This window comes from Ranitomeya variabilis, chromosome 6 (assembly GCF_051348905.1).
Source record: "Ranitomeya variabilis isolate aRanVar5 chromosome 6, aRanVar5.hap1, whole genome shotgun sequence".
In the NCBI taxonomy this organism is placed as follows: Eukaryota; Metazoa; Chordata; class Amphibia; order Anura; family Dendrobatidae; genus Ranitomeya; species Ranitomeya variabilis.
Window position 1 is genome coordinate 580,518,700 of NC_135237.1, and position 14,485 is coordinate 580,533,184.

At 55.1% G+C, this 14,485-nt stretch overlaps 1 protein-coding gene across 3 annotated transcripts in view; it reads right to left on the minus strand.

The window, feature by feature from the left end:
- MROH1 (maestro heat like repeat family member 1) overlaps positions 1 to 14,485 on the minus strand; it is a 190,050-nt gene that overhangs the window by 68,782 nt on the left and 106,783 nt on the right. For all 3 annotated transcript variants that reach the window (XM_077271559.1, XM_077271557.1, XM_077271558.1), the window contains 4 exons: positions 9,554 to 9,666; positions 8,378 to 8,530; positions 8,140 to 8,294; positions 1,194 to 1,359 (listed from right to left, as the gene is read on the minus strand). In XM_077271559.1, coding sequence (XP_077127674.1) covers positions 1,194 to 1,359; positions 8,140 to 8,294; positions 8,378 to 8,530; positions 9,554 to 9,666 — 587 coding nt within the window. The remainder of the gene's footprint in view (positions 1 to 1,193; positions 1,360 to 8,139; positions 8,295 to 8,377; positions 8,531 to 9,553; positions 9,667 to 14,485) is intronic.

The window sequence follows — 14,485 nt, forward strand, 5'->3', positions numbered from 1 at the left end:
GAATAGAGCAGAGAGAAGTGAAGAGCAGAGAGAAGAGCAGAGAAGAGAAGAACAGAGATAAGAACAGAGCAGAGCGCAGAACAGAGAAGAGAGCAGATAAAGAGCAGAGAGAAGACCAGAGGGCAGAGCGGCAGGACGGCGTCAGTAAGAGCACGAGTAATATGGAAACACAGAGCGCTGTCCCATAACAGAGAGAAGCATCAAACACAGACAGTCACCCGCCCCGCACACTGTATACATCCTATATACCACAACCCTCCTCCTGACAACCTCTGTATACCCCGACCCTCCTCCTGACAATCTCTGTGTACAGTGTGAGAACAGCTATAGGGGGTTGTCACCCGCCCAGAACACTGTATACATCCTATATACCCCATCCCATGGGTCACCTGGGAGTCCCATGGATGTTTGAGAAAGCCAGAATTTGGACACCACGGGTCGCCTGGCTCCATGGAGATGTTCGGAGAAGCCAGGTTGTGACCCTCTGGTCAACTGGCCTGGTAACTCAATGGACTTTCATCTTCCTACCATATCATCCCACTACTCAGACAACACAAGGTGAGGGTAACACAGTGGAAATACTTTATCGAACCACCAACAGATAACAAGAACAGTCCCAGATGGTGCACGTTACAGAGTCCCACCCTTCGGCTGACTCGCCGGGATAATGGCAGATGTTATGTCTGAGCTTCCAGGGCCGATTAACCCACCTGTGACACGCACACAGAGAGGAGTTAACGACAAGCTTAGAAAGATGACAGTCCACTGAGGTATAAGGGCCAGGTGACTGGAGGGTCACAACCAGGCTTTTCCGGACGTATCCCCCTATAGGAGATATCACACTGTACACAGAGGTTGTCAGGAGGAAGGTCGGGGTATATAGGATATATACAGTGTGCGGGGCGGGTGACAACCCCCTATAGGAGATATCACACTGTACACAGGTTGTCAGGAGGGTCGGGGTATATAGGATGTATACAGTGTGCGGGGCGGGTGACAACCTCCTATAGGAGATATCACACTGTACACAGTGGTTGTCAGGAGGAGGGTCGGGGTATATAGGATGTATACAGTGTGCGGGGCGGGTGACAACCCCCTATAGGAGATACCACACTGTACACAGAAGTTGTCAGGGTCAGTAGCCATTCGTTTCGCTGTCCCGGGGTCACATGTTCGGGCAGGGCTGTACTCACCGCGAGCGGCATGAGGGTGGCCACCCGGCTGGAGGTGGAGCTCAGCAGCGATGTCTTGCACTCTTTGTAGGGGACGTCACCTGTTATTTTTTCCACAAGAATATTCAGAACCTGAGACGCGAGCGGAGGATCCGAAGACAGCGCCCACCACAGGCTGCACACCTCACTGCAAGAGACCGCCGCAGGAGAGTGGGGGCATTAGTGCTAGAAAATCACAGCGGGAGGGGCCGAGGAAGGAAGGAAGGGGGGACAGGAAGGGCCCAGAGAGGGAGGAAGGAAGGAAGGGGGGACAGGAAGGGCCCAGAGAGGAAGGAAGGGGGGACAGGAAGGGCTCAGAGAGGATGGAAGGAAGGGGGGACAGGAAGGGCCCAGAGAGGAAGGAAGGGGGGACAGGAAGGGCCCAGAGAGGGAAGGAAGGGGGGACAGGAAGGGCTCAGAGAGGATGGAAGGAAGGGGGGACAGGAAGGGCCCAGAGAGGAAGGAAGGGGGGACAGGAAGGGCTCAGAGAGGATGGAAGGAAGGGGGGACAGGAAGGGCCCAGAGAGGAAGGAAGGGAGGACAGGAAGGGCCCAGAGAGGAAGGAAGCTAGGACAGGAAGGGCCCAGAGAGGAAGGAAGGGAGGGAGGACAGGAAGGGCCCAGAGAGGAAGGAAGGTAGGACAGGAAGGGCCCAGAGAGGAAGGAAGGAAGGGGGGACAGGAAGGGCCCAGAGAGGAAGGAAGGGGGGACAGGAAGGGCTCAGAGAGGATGGAAGGAAGGGAGGACAGGAAGGGCCCAGAGAGGAAGGAAAGGAGGACAGGAAGGGCCCAGAGAGGAAGGAAGGGGGGACAGGAAGGGCCCAGAGAGGATGGAAGGAAGGGGGGACAGGAGAGGCCCTGAGAGGAAGGAAGGGAGGACAGGAAGGGCCCAGAGAGGAAGGAAGGGGGGGACCGGAAGGGCCCAGAGAGGAAGGAAGGGGGGACAGGAAGGGCCCAGAGAGGAAGGAAGGGAGGACAGGAAGGGCCCAGAGAGGAAGGAAGGAAGGGGGGGGGGGACAGGAAGAGCCCAGAGAGGAAGGAAGGAAGGAAGGAAGGACAGGAGAGGCCCAGAGAGGAAGGAAGAAAGGGAGAGGATAGGAAGGGCCCAGAGAGGAAGGAAGGGGGTACAGGAGGGGCCGAGGAAGGAAGGACGGGGGGACAGGAGAGGCCCAGAGAGGGAGGAAGGAAGGAAGGAAGGAAACAAGGGAGAACAGGAGGGGTCCAGAGAGGAAGGAAGGGGGACAGGAAGGGCTCAGAGAGGAAACAAGGAAGGAAGTAAGGGGGGACAGGGGGGCCAAGAGAGGAAGGAAGGAAGGGGGGACAGGAGAGGCCCAGAAAGGAAGGAAGGAAGGGAGGATAGGAAGGTCCCAGAGAGAAAGGAAGGGGGCCAGGAGGGGCCCAGAGAGGAAGGAAGGAAGGAAGGTAGGTAGGAAGGAAGGAAGGTAGGTAGGAAGGAAGGAAGGAGGGACAGGAGGGGCCAAGAGAGGAAGGAAGGAAGGGGGGACAGGAGAGGCCCAGAAAGGAAGGAAGGGGGGACAGGAGAGGCCCAGAAAGGAAGGAAGGAAGGAAGGAAGGAAGGAAGGGAGGATAGGGGGGCCCAGAGAGGAAGGAAGGGGGGACAGGAAGGGCCCAGAGAGGAAGGAAGGGGGGACAGGAAGGGCCCAGAGAGGAAGGAAGGGGGGACAGGAAGGGCCCAGAGAGGAAGGAAGGGAGGACAGGAAGGGCCCAGAGAGGAAGGAAGGAAGGAAGGAAGGAAGGGGGGACAGGAGAGGCCCAGAGAGGGAGGAAGGAAGGAAGGAAGGAAACAAGGGAGAACAGGAGGGGTCCAGAGAGGAAGGAAGGGGGACAGGAAGGGCTCAGAGAGGAAACAAGGAAGGAAGTAAGGGGGGACAGGGGGGCCAAGAGAGGAAGGAAGGAAGGGGGGACAGGAGAGGCCCAGAAAGGAAGGAAGGAAGGGAGGATAGGAAGGTCCCAGAGAGAAAGGAAGGGGGCCAGGAGGGGCCCAGAGAGGAAGGAAGGAAGGAAGGTAGGTAGGAAGGAAGGTAGGTAGGAAGGAAGGAAGGAAGGAAGGAGGGACAGGAGGGGCCAAGAGAGGAAGGAAGGAAGGGGGGACAGGAGAGGCCCAGAAAGGAAGGAAGGAAGGGGGGACAGGAGAGGCCCAGAAAGGAAGGAAGGAAGGAAGGAAGGAAGGAAGGAAGGAAGGAAGGAAGGAAGGGAGGATAGGGGGGCCCAGAGAGGAAGGAAGGGGGGGAAGGAGGGGTCCAGAGAGGGAGGGAGGAAAGAAGGGGGGACAGGAGGGACCCAGAGAGGGCAGAAGGAAGGGGGGACAGGAGGGGCCTAGAGGGGAAGGAAGGAAGGAAGGGCGGACAGGAGGGGCCCAGAGAGGGAGGAAGGAAGGGCGGACAGGGGAGGCCCAGAGAGGAAGGAAGGGGGACGGGATGGGCGCAGAAAGGAAAGAAGGGGGGACAGGAAGGGCCCAGAGAGGAAGGAAGGGGGAAGGAGCGACCCAGAGAGGAAGGAAGGAAGTGGGGAAAGGAGGGGCACAGAGAGGGAGGGAGGATAGAAGGGGGGATCGGAGGGGCCCAGAGAGGGCAGAAGGGAGGCCTAAAGGGGAAGTAAGGTAGGAAGGAAGGGGGGATGGGAGGGGCCCAGAGAGGGAAGAAGGAAGGGGGGATAGGAGGGGCACAGAAAGGAAGGAGGGGGGGGAGCCCAGAGAGGAAGGAAGGGGGGGGGACAGGAGGGGCACAGAGAGGAAGGAAGGGGAGACCGGAGAAGCCCAGAAAGGAAATGGGGGGTAGGGGTAATAGGAGAGGCCCAAAGAGGAAGGTGGGGCGGTACAGGTGGGGATCAGAGAGGAAGGAAGGAAGGGGGGACAGGAGGGGCCCAGAGAGGAAGGAAGGAAGGGGGGACAGGAGGGGCCCAGAGAGGAAGGAAGGAGGAGGACAGGAAGGGCCCAGAGAGGAAGGAAGGGGGGACAGGAGGGGCCCAGAGAGGAAGGAAGGGCAGACAGGAGAGGCCCAGAGAGGAAGGAAGGGGGGACGGGATGGGCTCAGAGAAGAAGGAAGGGGGGGGGATGGGCCCAGAGAAGAAGGAAGGAAGGGGCACAGGAGGGGCCCAGAGGAGAAGAAGGAAGGAAGGGGCACAGGAGGGGCCCAGAGAGGAAGGAAGGGGTACAGGAGGGGCCCAGAGAGGAAGGAAGGTGGTTAGGGGGGCCCAGAGAGGGCAGACGGAAGGGGGGACAGGAGGGGCCTAGAGGAGAAGGAAGGTAGGAAGGAAGGAAGGGGGGACGTGAGGGGCCCAGAGAGGGAGGAAGGAAGATAGGAAGGGGGGACGGGAGGGGCCCAGAGAGGAAGGAAGGAAGGGGGGACAGGAAGGGCCCAGAGAGGAAGGAAGTGGGACGGGATGGACGCAGAAAGGAAGGAAGGAAGGGGGGACGGGAGGGGCCCAGAGAGGGAGGAAGGAAGATAGGAAGGGGGGACGGGAGGGGCCCAGAGAGGAAGGAAGGAAGGGGGACAGGAAGGGCCCAGAGAGGAAGGAAGTGGGACGGGATGGATGCAGAAAGGAAGGAAGGAAGGAGGGACAGGAAGGATCCAGAGAGGAAGGAAGGAAGTGCGGAAAGGAGGGGCCCAGAGAGGGAGGGAGGAAGGATAGAAGGGGGGTTAGGAGGGGCCCAGAGAGGGCAGAAGGGGGGACAGGAGGGGCCTAGAGGGGAAGTAAGGTAGGAAGGAAGGGGGGACAGGAGGGGCACAGAGAGGAAGGAAGGGAGGACAGGAAGGGCACAGAGAGGAAGGAAGGGAGGACAGGAAGGGCCCAGAGAGGAAGGAAGGGAGGACAGGAAGGGCCCAGAGAGGAAGGAAGGGGGGACAGGAAGGGCCCAGAGAGGAAGGAAGGGGGGACAGGAAGGGCCCAGAGAGGAAGGAAGGGGGGACAGGAAGGGCCCAGAGAGGAAGGAAGGGGGGACAGGAAGGGCCCAGAGAGGAAGGAAGGGAGGACAGGAAGGGCCCAGAGAGGAAGGAAGGAAGGAAGGAAGGAAGGAAGGGGGGACAGGAGAGGCCCAGAGAGGAAGGAAGAAAGGGAGATAGGAAGGGCCCAGAGAGGAAGGAAGGGGGTACAGGAGGGGCCGAGGAAGGAAGGACGGGGGGACAGGAGAGACCCAGAGAGGAAGGAAGGAAGGAAGGGAGAACAGGAGGGGTCCAGAGAGGAAGGAAGGGGGACAGGAGGGGTCCAGAGAGGAAGGAAGGGGGGACAGGAAGGGCTCAGAGAGGAAACAAGGAAGGAAGGAAGGGGGGACAGGGGGGCCAAGAGAGGAAGGAAGGAAGGGGGGACAGGAGAGGCCCAGAAAGGAAGGAAGGAAGGAAGGAAGGGAGGATAGGAAGGGCCCAGAGAGTAAGGAAGGGGGCCAGGAGGGGCCCAGAGACGTTGCAAGGAAGGGGGGACAGGAAGGGCCCAGAGAGGAAACAAGGAAGGAAGGAAGGACAGGAGGGGCCCAGAAAGGAAGGAAGGGAGGATAGGAAGGACCCAGAGAGGAAGGAAGGGGGCCAGGAGGGGCCCAGAGACGATGGAAGGAAAGGGGGGACAGGAGGGACCCAGAGAGGAATGAAGGGGGGACAGGAGGGGTCCTTAGAGGAAGGAAGGGGGGACGGAAGGGGCCCAGATAGAAAGGAAGGGAGGACAGGAGGGACCCAGAGAGGATGGAAGGAAGGGGGGACAGGAGGCACCCAGAGAGGAAGGAAGGGGGGCAGGAGGGGTCCAGAGAGGAAGGAAAGGGGGAAGGAAGGGGCCCAGAGAGGAAGGAAGGGGGGCAGGAGGGGTCCAGAGAGGAAGGAAAGGGGGAAGGAAGGGGCCCAGAGAGGAAGGAAAGGGGGAAGGAAGGGGCACAGATGGGGAAGAAGGGGGGGGCGGAAGGGGCCCAGAGATGAAGGAACGGCGGACAGGAGAGGCCTAGAGCGTTAGGAAGGGGGACGGGATGGGTGCAGAGAGGAAGGAGGGGTGACGGGATGGGCACCGAGAGGAAGGAAGGGGGGACAGGAAGGGCCCAGAGAGGAAGGAAGGGAGGACAGGAAGGGCCCAGAGAGGAAGGAAGGAAGGAAGGAAGGAAGGGGGGACAGGAGAGGCCCAGAGAGGAAGGAAGAAAGGGAGATAGGAAGGGCCCAGAGAGGAAGGAAGGGGGTACAGGAGGGGCCGAGGAAGGAAGGACGGGGGGACAGGAGAGACCCAGAGAGGAAGGAAGGAAGGAAGGAAGGGAGAACAGGAGGGGTCCAGAGAGGAAGGAAGGGGGACAGGAGGGGTCCAGAGAGGAAGGAAGGGGGGACAGGAAGGGCTCAGAGAGGAAACAAGGAAGGAAGGAAGGGGGGACAGGGGGGCCAAGAGAGGAAGGAAGGAAGGGGGGACAGGAGAGGCCCAGAAAGGAAGGAAGGAAGGAAGGAAGGGAGGATAGGAAGGGCCCAGAGAGTAAGGAAGGGGGCCAGGAGGGGCCCAGAGACGTTGCAAGGAAGGGGGGACAGGAAGGGCCCAGAGAGGAAACAAGGAAGGAAGGAAGGACAGGAGGGGCCCAGAAAGGAAGGAAGGGAGGATAGGAAGGGCCCAGAGAGAAAGGAAGGGGGCCAGGAGGGGCCCAGAGACGATGGAAGGAAAGGGGGGACAGGAGGGACCCAGAGAGGAATGAAGGGGGGACAGGAGGGGTCCTTAGAGGAAGGAAGGGGGGACGGAAGGGGCCCAGATAGAAAGGAAGGGAGGACAGGAGGGACCCAGAGAGGATGGAAGGAAGGGGGGACAGGAGGCACCCAGAGAGGAAGGAAGGGGGGCAGGAGGGGTCCAGAGAGGAAGGAAAGGGGGAAGGAAGGGGCCCAGAGAGGAAGGAAAGGGGGAAGGAAGGGGCACAGATGGGGAAGAAGGGGGGGCGGAAGGGGCCCAGAGATGAAGGAACGGCGGACAGGAGAGGCCTAGAGAGTTAGGAAGGGGGACGGGATGGGTGCAGAGAGGAAGGAGGGGTGACGGGATGGGCACCGAGAGGAAGGAAGGGGGGACAGGAAGGGTCCAGAGGAAGGAAGGGGGAAGGAGCGACCCAGAGAGGAAGGAAGGAAGTGGGGAAAGGAGGGGCCCAGAGAGGAAGGAAGGGGGGACAGGAAGGGCCCAGAGAGGAAGGAAGGGAGGACAGGAAGGGCCCAGAGAGGAAGGAAGGAAGGAAGGAAGGGGGGACAGGAGAGGCCCAGAGAGGAAGGAAGAAAGGGAGAGGATAGGAAGGGCCCAGAGAGGAAGGAAGGAAGGGGGGACAGGAAGGGCCCAGAGAGGAAGGAAGTGGGACGGGATGGACGCAGAAAGGAAGGAAGGAAGGAGGGACAGGAAGGATCCAGAGAGGAAGGAAGGGGGAAGGAGGGACCCCGAGAGGAAGGAAGGAAGTGCGGAAAGGAGGGGCCCAGAGAGGGAGGGAGGATAGAAGGGGGGTTAGGAGGGGCCCAGAGAGGGCAGAAGGGGGGACAGGAGGGGCCTAGAGGGGACATAAGGTAGGAAGGAAGGGGGGATGGGAGGGGCCCAGAGAGGGAAGAAGGAAGGGGGGACAGGAGGGGCACAGAAAGGAAGGAAGGGGGGACAGGAGGGGCACAGAGAGGAAGGAAGGGGGGAAGGAGGAGCCCAGAGAGGAAGGGGGGGACAGAAGAAGCCCAGAGAGGAAGGAAGGGGAGACAGGAGAAGCCCAGAAAGGAAATGGGAGGTAGGGGTAATAGGAGAGGCCCAAAGAGGAAAGGGGGGTACAGGTGGGGACCAGATAGTAAAGAGTGGACAGGAGGGGCATGCGGGGTGGAGACGGGCTCAGCGGAAGACAGAGGTCAGGGGAGGCTCAGAGGATCGTGGAGGGGTTAGGGAAGGCTCAGAGGACACTTCCACATGTTTGGTCTCTCGTGAAGCCAGTAGATGGGTGGAGTCGACCATTACCTGTCGTACGGTACAGGGCAGGACAGGAGGCTGGACACCACGGCCTTCACATGTTGTGTGGCCAGTATGTACACGGTCTGTACAGCTGCCTTCCTGACGTGCTCCTCAGGGGTCTCCTCCAGCTGCTCCTGAACTCGCAGAATTATCTCCGGGACCTTGGAGGAACAGTATCAGTCTATCATTTTTAGATTACACCGGATGGGTGTCAGGGGCCGCAGATCCGCAGAGCTGACCCTACCTTGGACAGCAGGATGGCCCCCCGATCCTTCAGCAGGGAATTGATCATCACAGTGGCAGCTCTAGAGCAATTGGCATCAGGATCGGAGAGACCCTCGAAGGTGATGAAGAGGAGACTGGTGAGCTGCTCCGGGGGAAGGCGCTTCCCGATGATCTGAGGAGACACCACCGTATCTGACATCGCAAGAGCCTTGGAGAACCTGAGACGGCCCAAGCCGCCCCATAGTGACAGATGGCCCACGCCGCCCCATAGTGACAGACGGCCCAAGGTAACCCTGCCCCCTAGCGGCAAAGAGACCACCCAGACTGACCACACCTCCTAGATACCAACGCCAACCAAGCCCCTAGTAAACCAAGCCCCCATAAATGGCCCACACCAACTCCCGCTCCATAGTGATAGACACATAACCCATGGAGACCCAGAGACAATCCACGCTGACCCTGCCCGTAGTGAGACACATGACTGACGCAGCTCCCTAGTGACCAAGAGACTGCCCACCCTGACCCCGCCTCCTATCAGAGATGGACCACCCTGACCCCGCCTCCTATCGCAGAGACGGCCCACCCTGACCCCGCCTATCACAGAGACGGCCCACCCTGACCCCGCCTATCACAGAGACGGCCCACCCTGACCCCACCTCCTATCAGAGACGGCCCACCCTGACCCCGCCTCCTATCAGAGACGGCCCACCCTCACCCCGCCTCCTATTGCAGAGAAACGGCCCACCCTGACATAGCCTCCTATCACAGAGAGACGGCCCACCCTCACCCCGCCTCCTATCACAGAGAGACGGCCCACCCTCACCCCGCCTCCTATTGCAGAGAAACGGCCCACCCTGACATAGCCTCCTATCACAGAGAGACGGCCCACCCTCACCCCGCCTCCTATCACAGAGAGACAGCCCACCCTCACCCCGCCTCCTATCACAGAGAAACGATCCAAGCTGACCCCCCTTCAAGTCACTGACATGCGCCAAAGCCGATGCTGTCCTAGTGGCAGCGAGATGGCCCATGATGACCCCGCCTACTATCGCAGAGACGGCCCACTCTGACACCTCCTCCTATCACAGAGAGACGGCCCATGCTGACTGCCACCATTTATGAGTCTTACTCTTAAATGGCAGTATGGCCCCTCAAAAATAGTGACCCCTGAATCCGCCATAACCCCGTCTCTTACCATCGCAATTTCATAGCAAGTATGGAACAGGACATTAGAGTCGGGGTTCAGGAGGCCGCACCTCAATGTCTGCAGCTTCTCCACCTGCTCATCCTTGTGGTCAGGAGCAAAACCTGAAAATTTGAGACGTAGAAGTGACCCAAGAACCGAGGGAGAAAGTACAGCAGGGGGGAAGAGACCCCAATATACAAGATGGAGACCACACACAGGATGAGAGGACGGCAACGGGCGGGAAGAGACCCCAACATACAAGATGGAGACCAGACACAGGATGAGAGGACGTCACGGGGGGGGGGGGGAAAGACCCCAATATGCAAGATGGAGGCCAGACACAGGATGAGAGGATGGCATGGGGGGGGGGGGGGAAGAGACCCCAATATACAAGATGAAGATTAGACACAGGATGAGAGGACGGCACAGGGGGGGGGAAGAGACCCCAATATACAAGATGGAGACCAGACAGGATGAGAGGACGGCAACGGGGAAAGTGACCCCGATATACAAAATGGGGACCAGAAATACAGCGCTTTAAAACTTTTTCATACTCTAGTGAAATATGTACCGGTATATGTATGGATGTATGATCAGCAGTAAATTAACATCTGTCTTACCGACTGCAGTTCTCACAAAAATGAGTGACCTATGTTATCCTGAGCAGGCAGTCTCCTGGTCTCCAGTCACCCCAGGGGGGATTTCCTGGGAACACACAGAATTTGAAACATTTCACACCTCCTAGTGCCTTTGATGGGAAGATGCCAAATTGCAGCCTGACACTGTATATTTAATAAGAGAAAGAAAGATTACACGAATAGTGTTCAAAGAAAAATAATGTATTCATTGGTAAAATAGCCAGGATCCAGTCACAAACCAAGAATTAGAATATTAACCTGAGAAGCTGGTCTATAAATTTGACCTCCAGGTTGACTCTATAAATTAGGCGTTTACACATAGAAAGCTGCTCACAGATTGAGGGGCAGCCAAGCTGATGTGAGCCATTCCATATTCATCCCCCCTCAGGGAGCAGAATGCCGGACTGCAAAGTTTAGATATTTCTGTAGGTTTTTCTCCCTTTATTTTTATAACTGTTTTGCATATTTGTATGTCACTTTTTATTCCCATATTTTTATATCCTTTATTGTAAGCACTGTACCTTTTCTATTAAAGCGTTTAACTTTAATAAGTCTGAACCTTGTATGCTCTAAAGAATCCATAGACTTATAGTGTGTGATCCTGATGATTGGCAGACAGTAGTAGTAATATTTCCGGGACTCATCGCCCGTGTGTTCGGTGAGTGGTTGCAGCGTGTATGAGAGGGTGTGTGGTCTGTGTCGGGGGGGAGATTTATGCTCCTATTGCAGCATAGGACAGAGGCTGAATGCTGGACTGAGTGAGACATGACATGTACATGACAACTCCATGAACTTTTCCACAAATTTTTTTTCTCGTTAGAGCCACAAATGTAAATGTAGTTTTGTATTTCATTGGGATTTTCTCTGATACAAAGTAACAAGTATCAGTGACTAGTAAAGGAAATGATTCTGGGTGTTCTTAGAAATATAAATCTGAATATTGTGAGCTGCATTTCAATCCCCCCTGAGTCAGTACTTTGTAGGACTATGTCACATAATGTGAATATGCCATGTTTGAGTATCTACCTAAACGTACCATGGCTTTTCAGACAAGCTGTGGGCTTTCCAACTCCCCTCTTCCCACTCTGCCTGTGTGTGTAATCCAAAACCCCTCATTTCCCTCCTGCCTCAAGAATTTATATGGCTTCAAAGTGAAAGTACAAGTAGAAGCACATGGGGAAAAAAATCAAAGTTTCTTTGTCTTTGCTAATGTAAATATCATAGCACTGATTAATGATAGAAGTGGGAAAAATACATTTTTGACATGGGCTTCGGTAGAACCATCGGCCAGTGAGTTTTCTATGTTCCAGAACCAGCACAATTGAGAAACGGATTACTACAGAATTGGGTCACCCAGCCACCCCATGTTTATACTTTTAAAAGAATCCCTATGGCACGCTAAGCTTAATGACACGAGTGTCGGCTTTCTACGAGGTTCCTACGCCAAGATATGTGGGATGATGATTTTTCATACTGCTAAGATAGGGGAGTATCCAGCCTCTAAGTGAGGTCACCACAGGGGGGAGTGCCTTGGGTTTAGGCTAGGAAATAAGTGAGTGAAGCAGCAGTCTTCATGTGTCTTTTTCTGGGGTCTAGCTGCTATACAGGGGTGATGCATTTGGATATATACTCGACCATCCCCCACAGCACATGGTCGGCCATGAGATAAGATGACATAACAAACTGTAAGTGATTTTTCAACCTTAACCCCTTCCCGACATGTGACGGTATAGTACGTCACATGTCGGGACCCCCGCTTTGATGTGCGCTCCGGCGGTGAGCGCACATCAAAGTCGCGACATGTCAGCTGTTTTTTACAGCTGACATGTGCGCGCAATAGCGGCGGGTGAAATCGCGATCACCCGCCGCTATTAACTAGTTAAATGCCGCTGTCAAACGCAGACAGCGGCATTTAACTACCGCATCCGGCCGTGCGGCCGGATATGAGCTCATCGCCGACCCCCGTCACATGATCGGGGGTCGGCAAAGCTTGTACATTGTAACCATAGAGGTCCTTGAGACCTCTATGGTTACTGATTGCCGGTGGCTGTGAGCGCCCCCCTGTGGTCGGCGCTCACAGCACACCTGCAAATCTGCTGTGTAGCAGCGATCTTATGATCACTGCTACATAGCAGAGCCGATCGGGCTGTGCCTGCTTCTAGCCTCCCATGGAGGCTATAGAAGCATGGCAAAAGTAAAAAAAAAAAGTTTTTAAAAATGTGAAAAAAATAAAAAAAAATATAAAAGTTTAAATCACCCCCCTTTCGCCCCAATCAAAATAAATCAATTAAAAAAAACCCCAACCTACACATATTTGGTATCGCCGCGTTCAGAATCGCCCGATCTATCAATTAAAAAAAAGCATTAACCTGATCGCTAAATGGCGTAATGAGAAAAAAATTCGAAACGCCAGATTTACGTTTTTTTGGTCGCCACGACATTGCATTAAAATGCAATAACGGGCGATCAAAAGAACGTATCTGCACCAAAATGCTATCATTAAAAACGCCAGCTCGGCACGCAAAAAATAAGCCTTCACCTGACCCCAGATCACGAAAAATGGAGACGCTACGAGTATCGGAAAATGGCGCAATTTTGTTTTGTTTTTTGCAAAGTTTGGAATTTTTTTTCACCACTTAGGTGAAAAATAACCTAGTCATGTTAGGTGTCTATGAACTCGTAGTGACCTGGAGAATCATAATGGCAGGTCAGTTTTAGCATTTAGTGAACCTAGCAAAAAAGCCAAGCAAAAAACAAGTGTGGGATTGCACTTTTTTTGCAATTTCACTGCACTTGGAATTTTTTTCCCGTTTTCTAGTAAAACCAATGATGTCGTTCAAAAGTACAACTTGTCCCGCAAAATATAAGCCCTCACATGTCCAAATTGACAGAAAAATAAAAAAGTTATGGCTCTGGGAAGGAGGGGAGCGAAAAACGAAAACGAAAAAAGCTCCGGGGGTGAAGGGGTTAATCCCATTTTATCTGTAATTGTATTGTACATATGATAATTGTCTTTATAATATCTTTTTATACATCTGTAAACACTGCCTACCTTTTTTTTTTTTTTTTGAGTAAAATATAAAATGACTAGCTTGTCTCTCCTTGCTCTATAACGTACGGTGGTGTCCTCTGAAGTGAATTAAGCTGCTAATCTGGGTTGGCTCCGGCCCCGTTAATAATTTCAAAATCGGAGCTAGTGGCAGCGGATTTGTCCTGTGCAATTGAGAGGTTTGGTAGCGACCGGCGGCGTTGATAAGTATTGTTCCCGCCTCAGTGGGAATAGTTATATCGTCCTCACTGCAGCATGCCTAATAGCTAGTATATAGCAGGCAGCCTTTCTGGCGACCAATTATCCTAGGTGCAGTACCCTGTCTGACCTGAGGGTAAAGGGGGCGCCAGAGAGCTGCAAGTGCCAAACCGCAACTGGGATATAGATAAATCCCCTTCAGGAAGAACCAGGGGCAACCAAACAACCCCGCTTCATGACAAATTGGTGTGAGTGGTGGGGATGATAAAGATATCCTCCCCATGAACCGTGACATATTGGTGGCAGCGTGGTAGGATTCTTGACAGACCACCTTTCTGTATTTCCTGTTGCAGTCTTTTGGGGTCTGTCTCTCCCAACTTTCTCTGCAGTCTTTTGGGGTCTGTCTCTCCAGCTTTCTCTGCTGCAGTCTTTTGGGGTCTGTCTCTCCCCCTTTCTCTGCAGTCTTTTGGGGTCTGTCTCTCCTCCTTTCTCTGCAGTCTTTTGGGCTCTGTCTCTCCAGCTTTCTCTGCAGTCTTTTGGGGGTCTGTCTCTCCTCCTTTCTCTGCAGTCTTTTGGGGTCTGTCTCTCCACCTTTCTCTGCAGTCTTTTGGGGTCTGTCTCTCCTCCTTTCTCTGCAGTCTTTTGAGGTCTGTCTCTCCTCCTTTCTCTGCAGTCTTTTGGGGTCTGTCTCTCCTCCTTTCTCTGCAGTCTTTTGGGGTCTGTCTCTCCTCCTTTCTCTGCAGTCTTTTGGGGTCTGTCTCTCCCCCTTTCTCTGCAGTTTTTTGGGGTCTGTCTCTCCTCCTTTCTCTGCAGTCTTTTGGGGTCTGTCTCATCCTTTCTCTACAGTCTTTTGAGGTCTGTCTCTCCACCTTTCTCTGCAGTCTTTTGGGGTCTGTCTCTCCTCCTTTCTCTGCAGTCTTTTGGGGTCTGTCTCCCCCTTTCTCTGCAGTCTTTTGGGGTCTGTCTCTCCTCCTTTCTCTGCAGTCTTTTGGGGTCTGTCTCTCCTCCTTTCTCTGCAGTCTTTTGGGGTCTCTCTCCACCTTTCTCTGCAGTCTT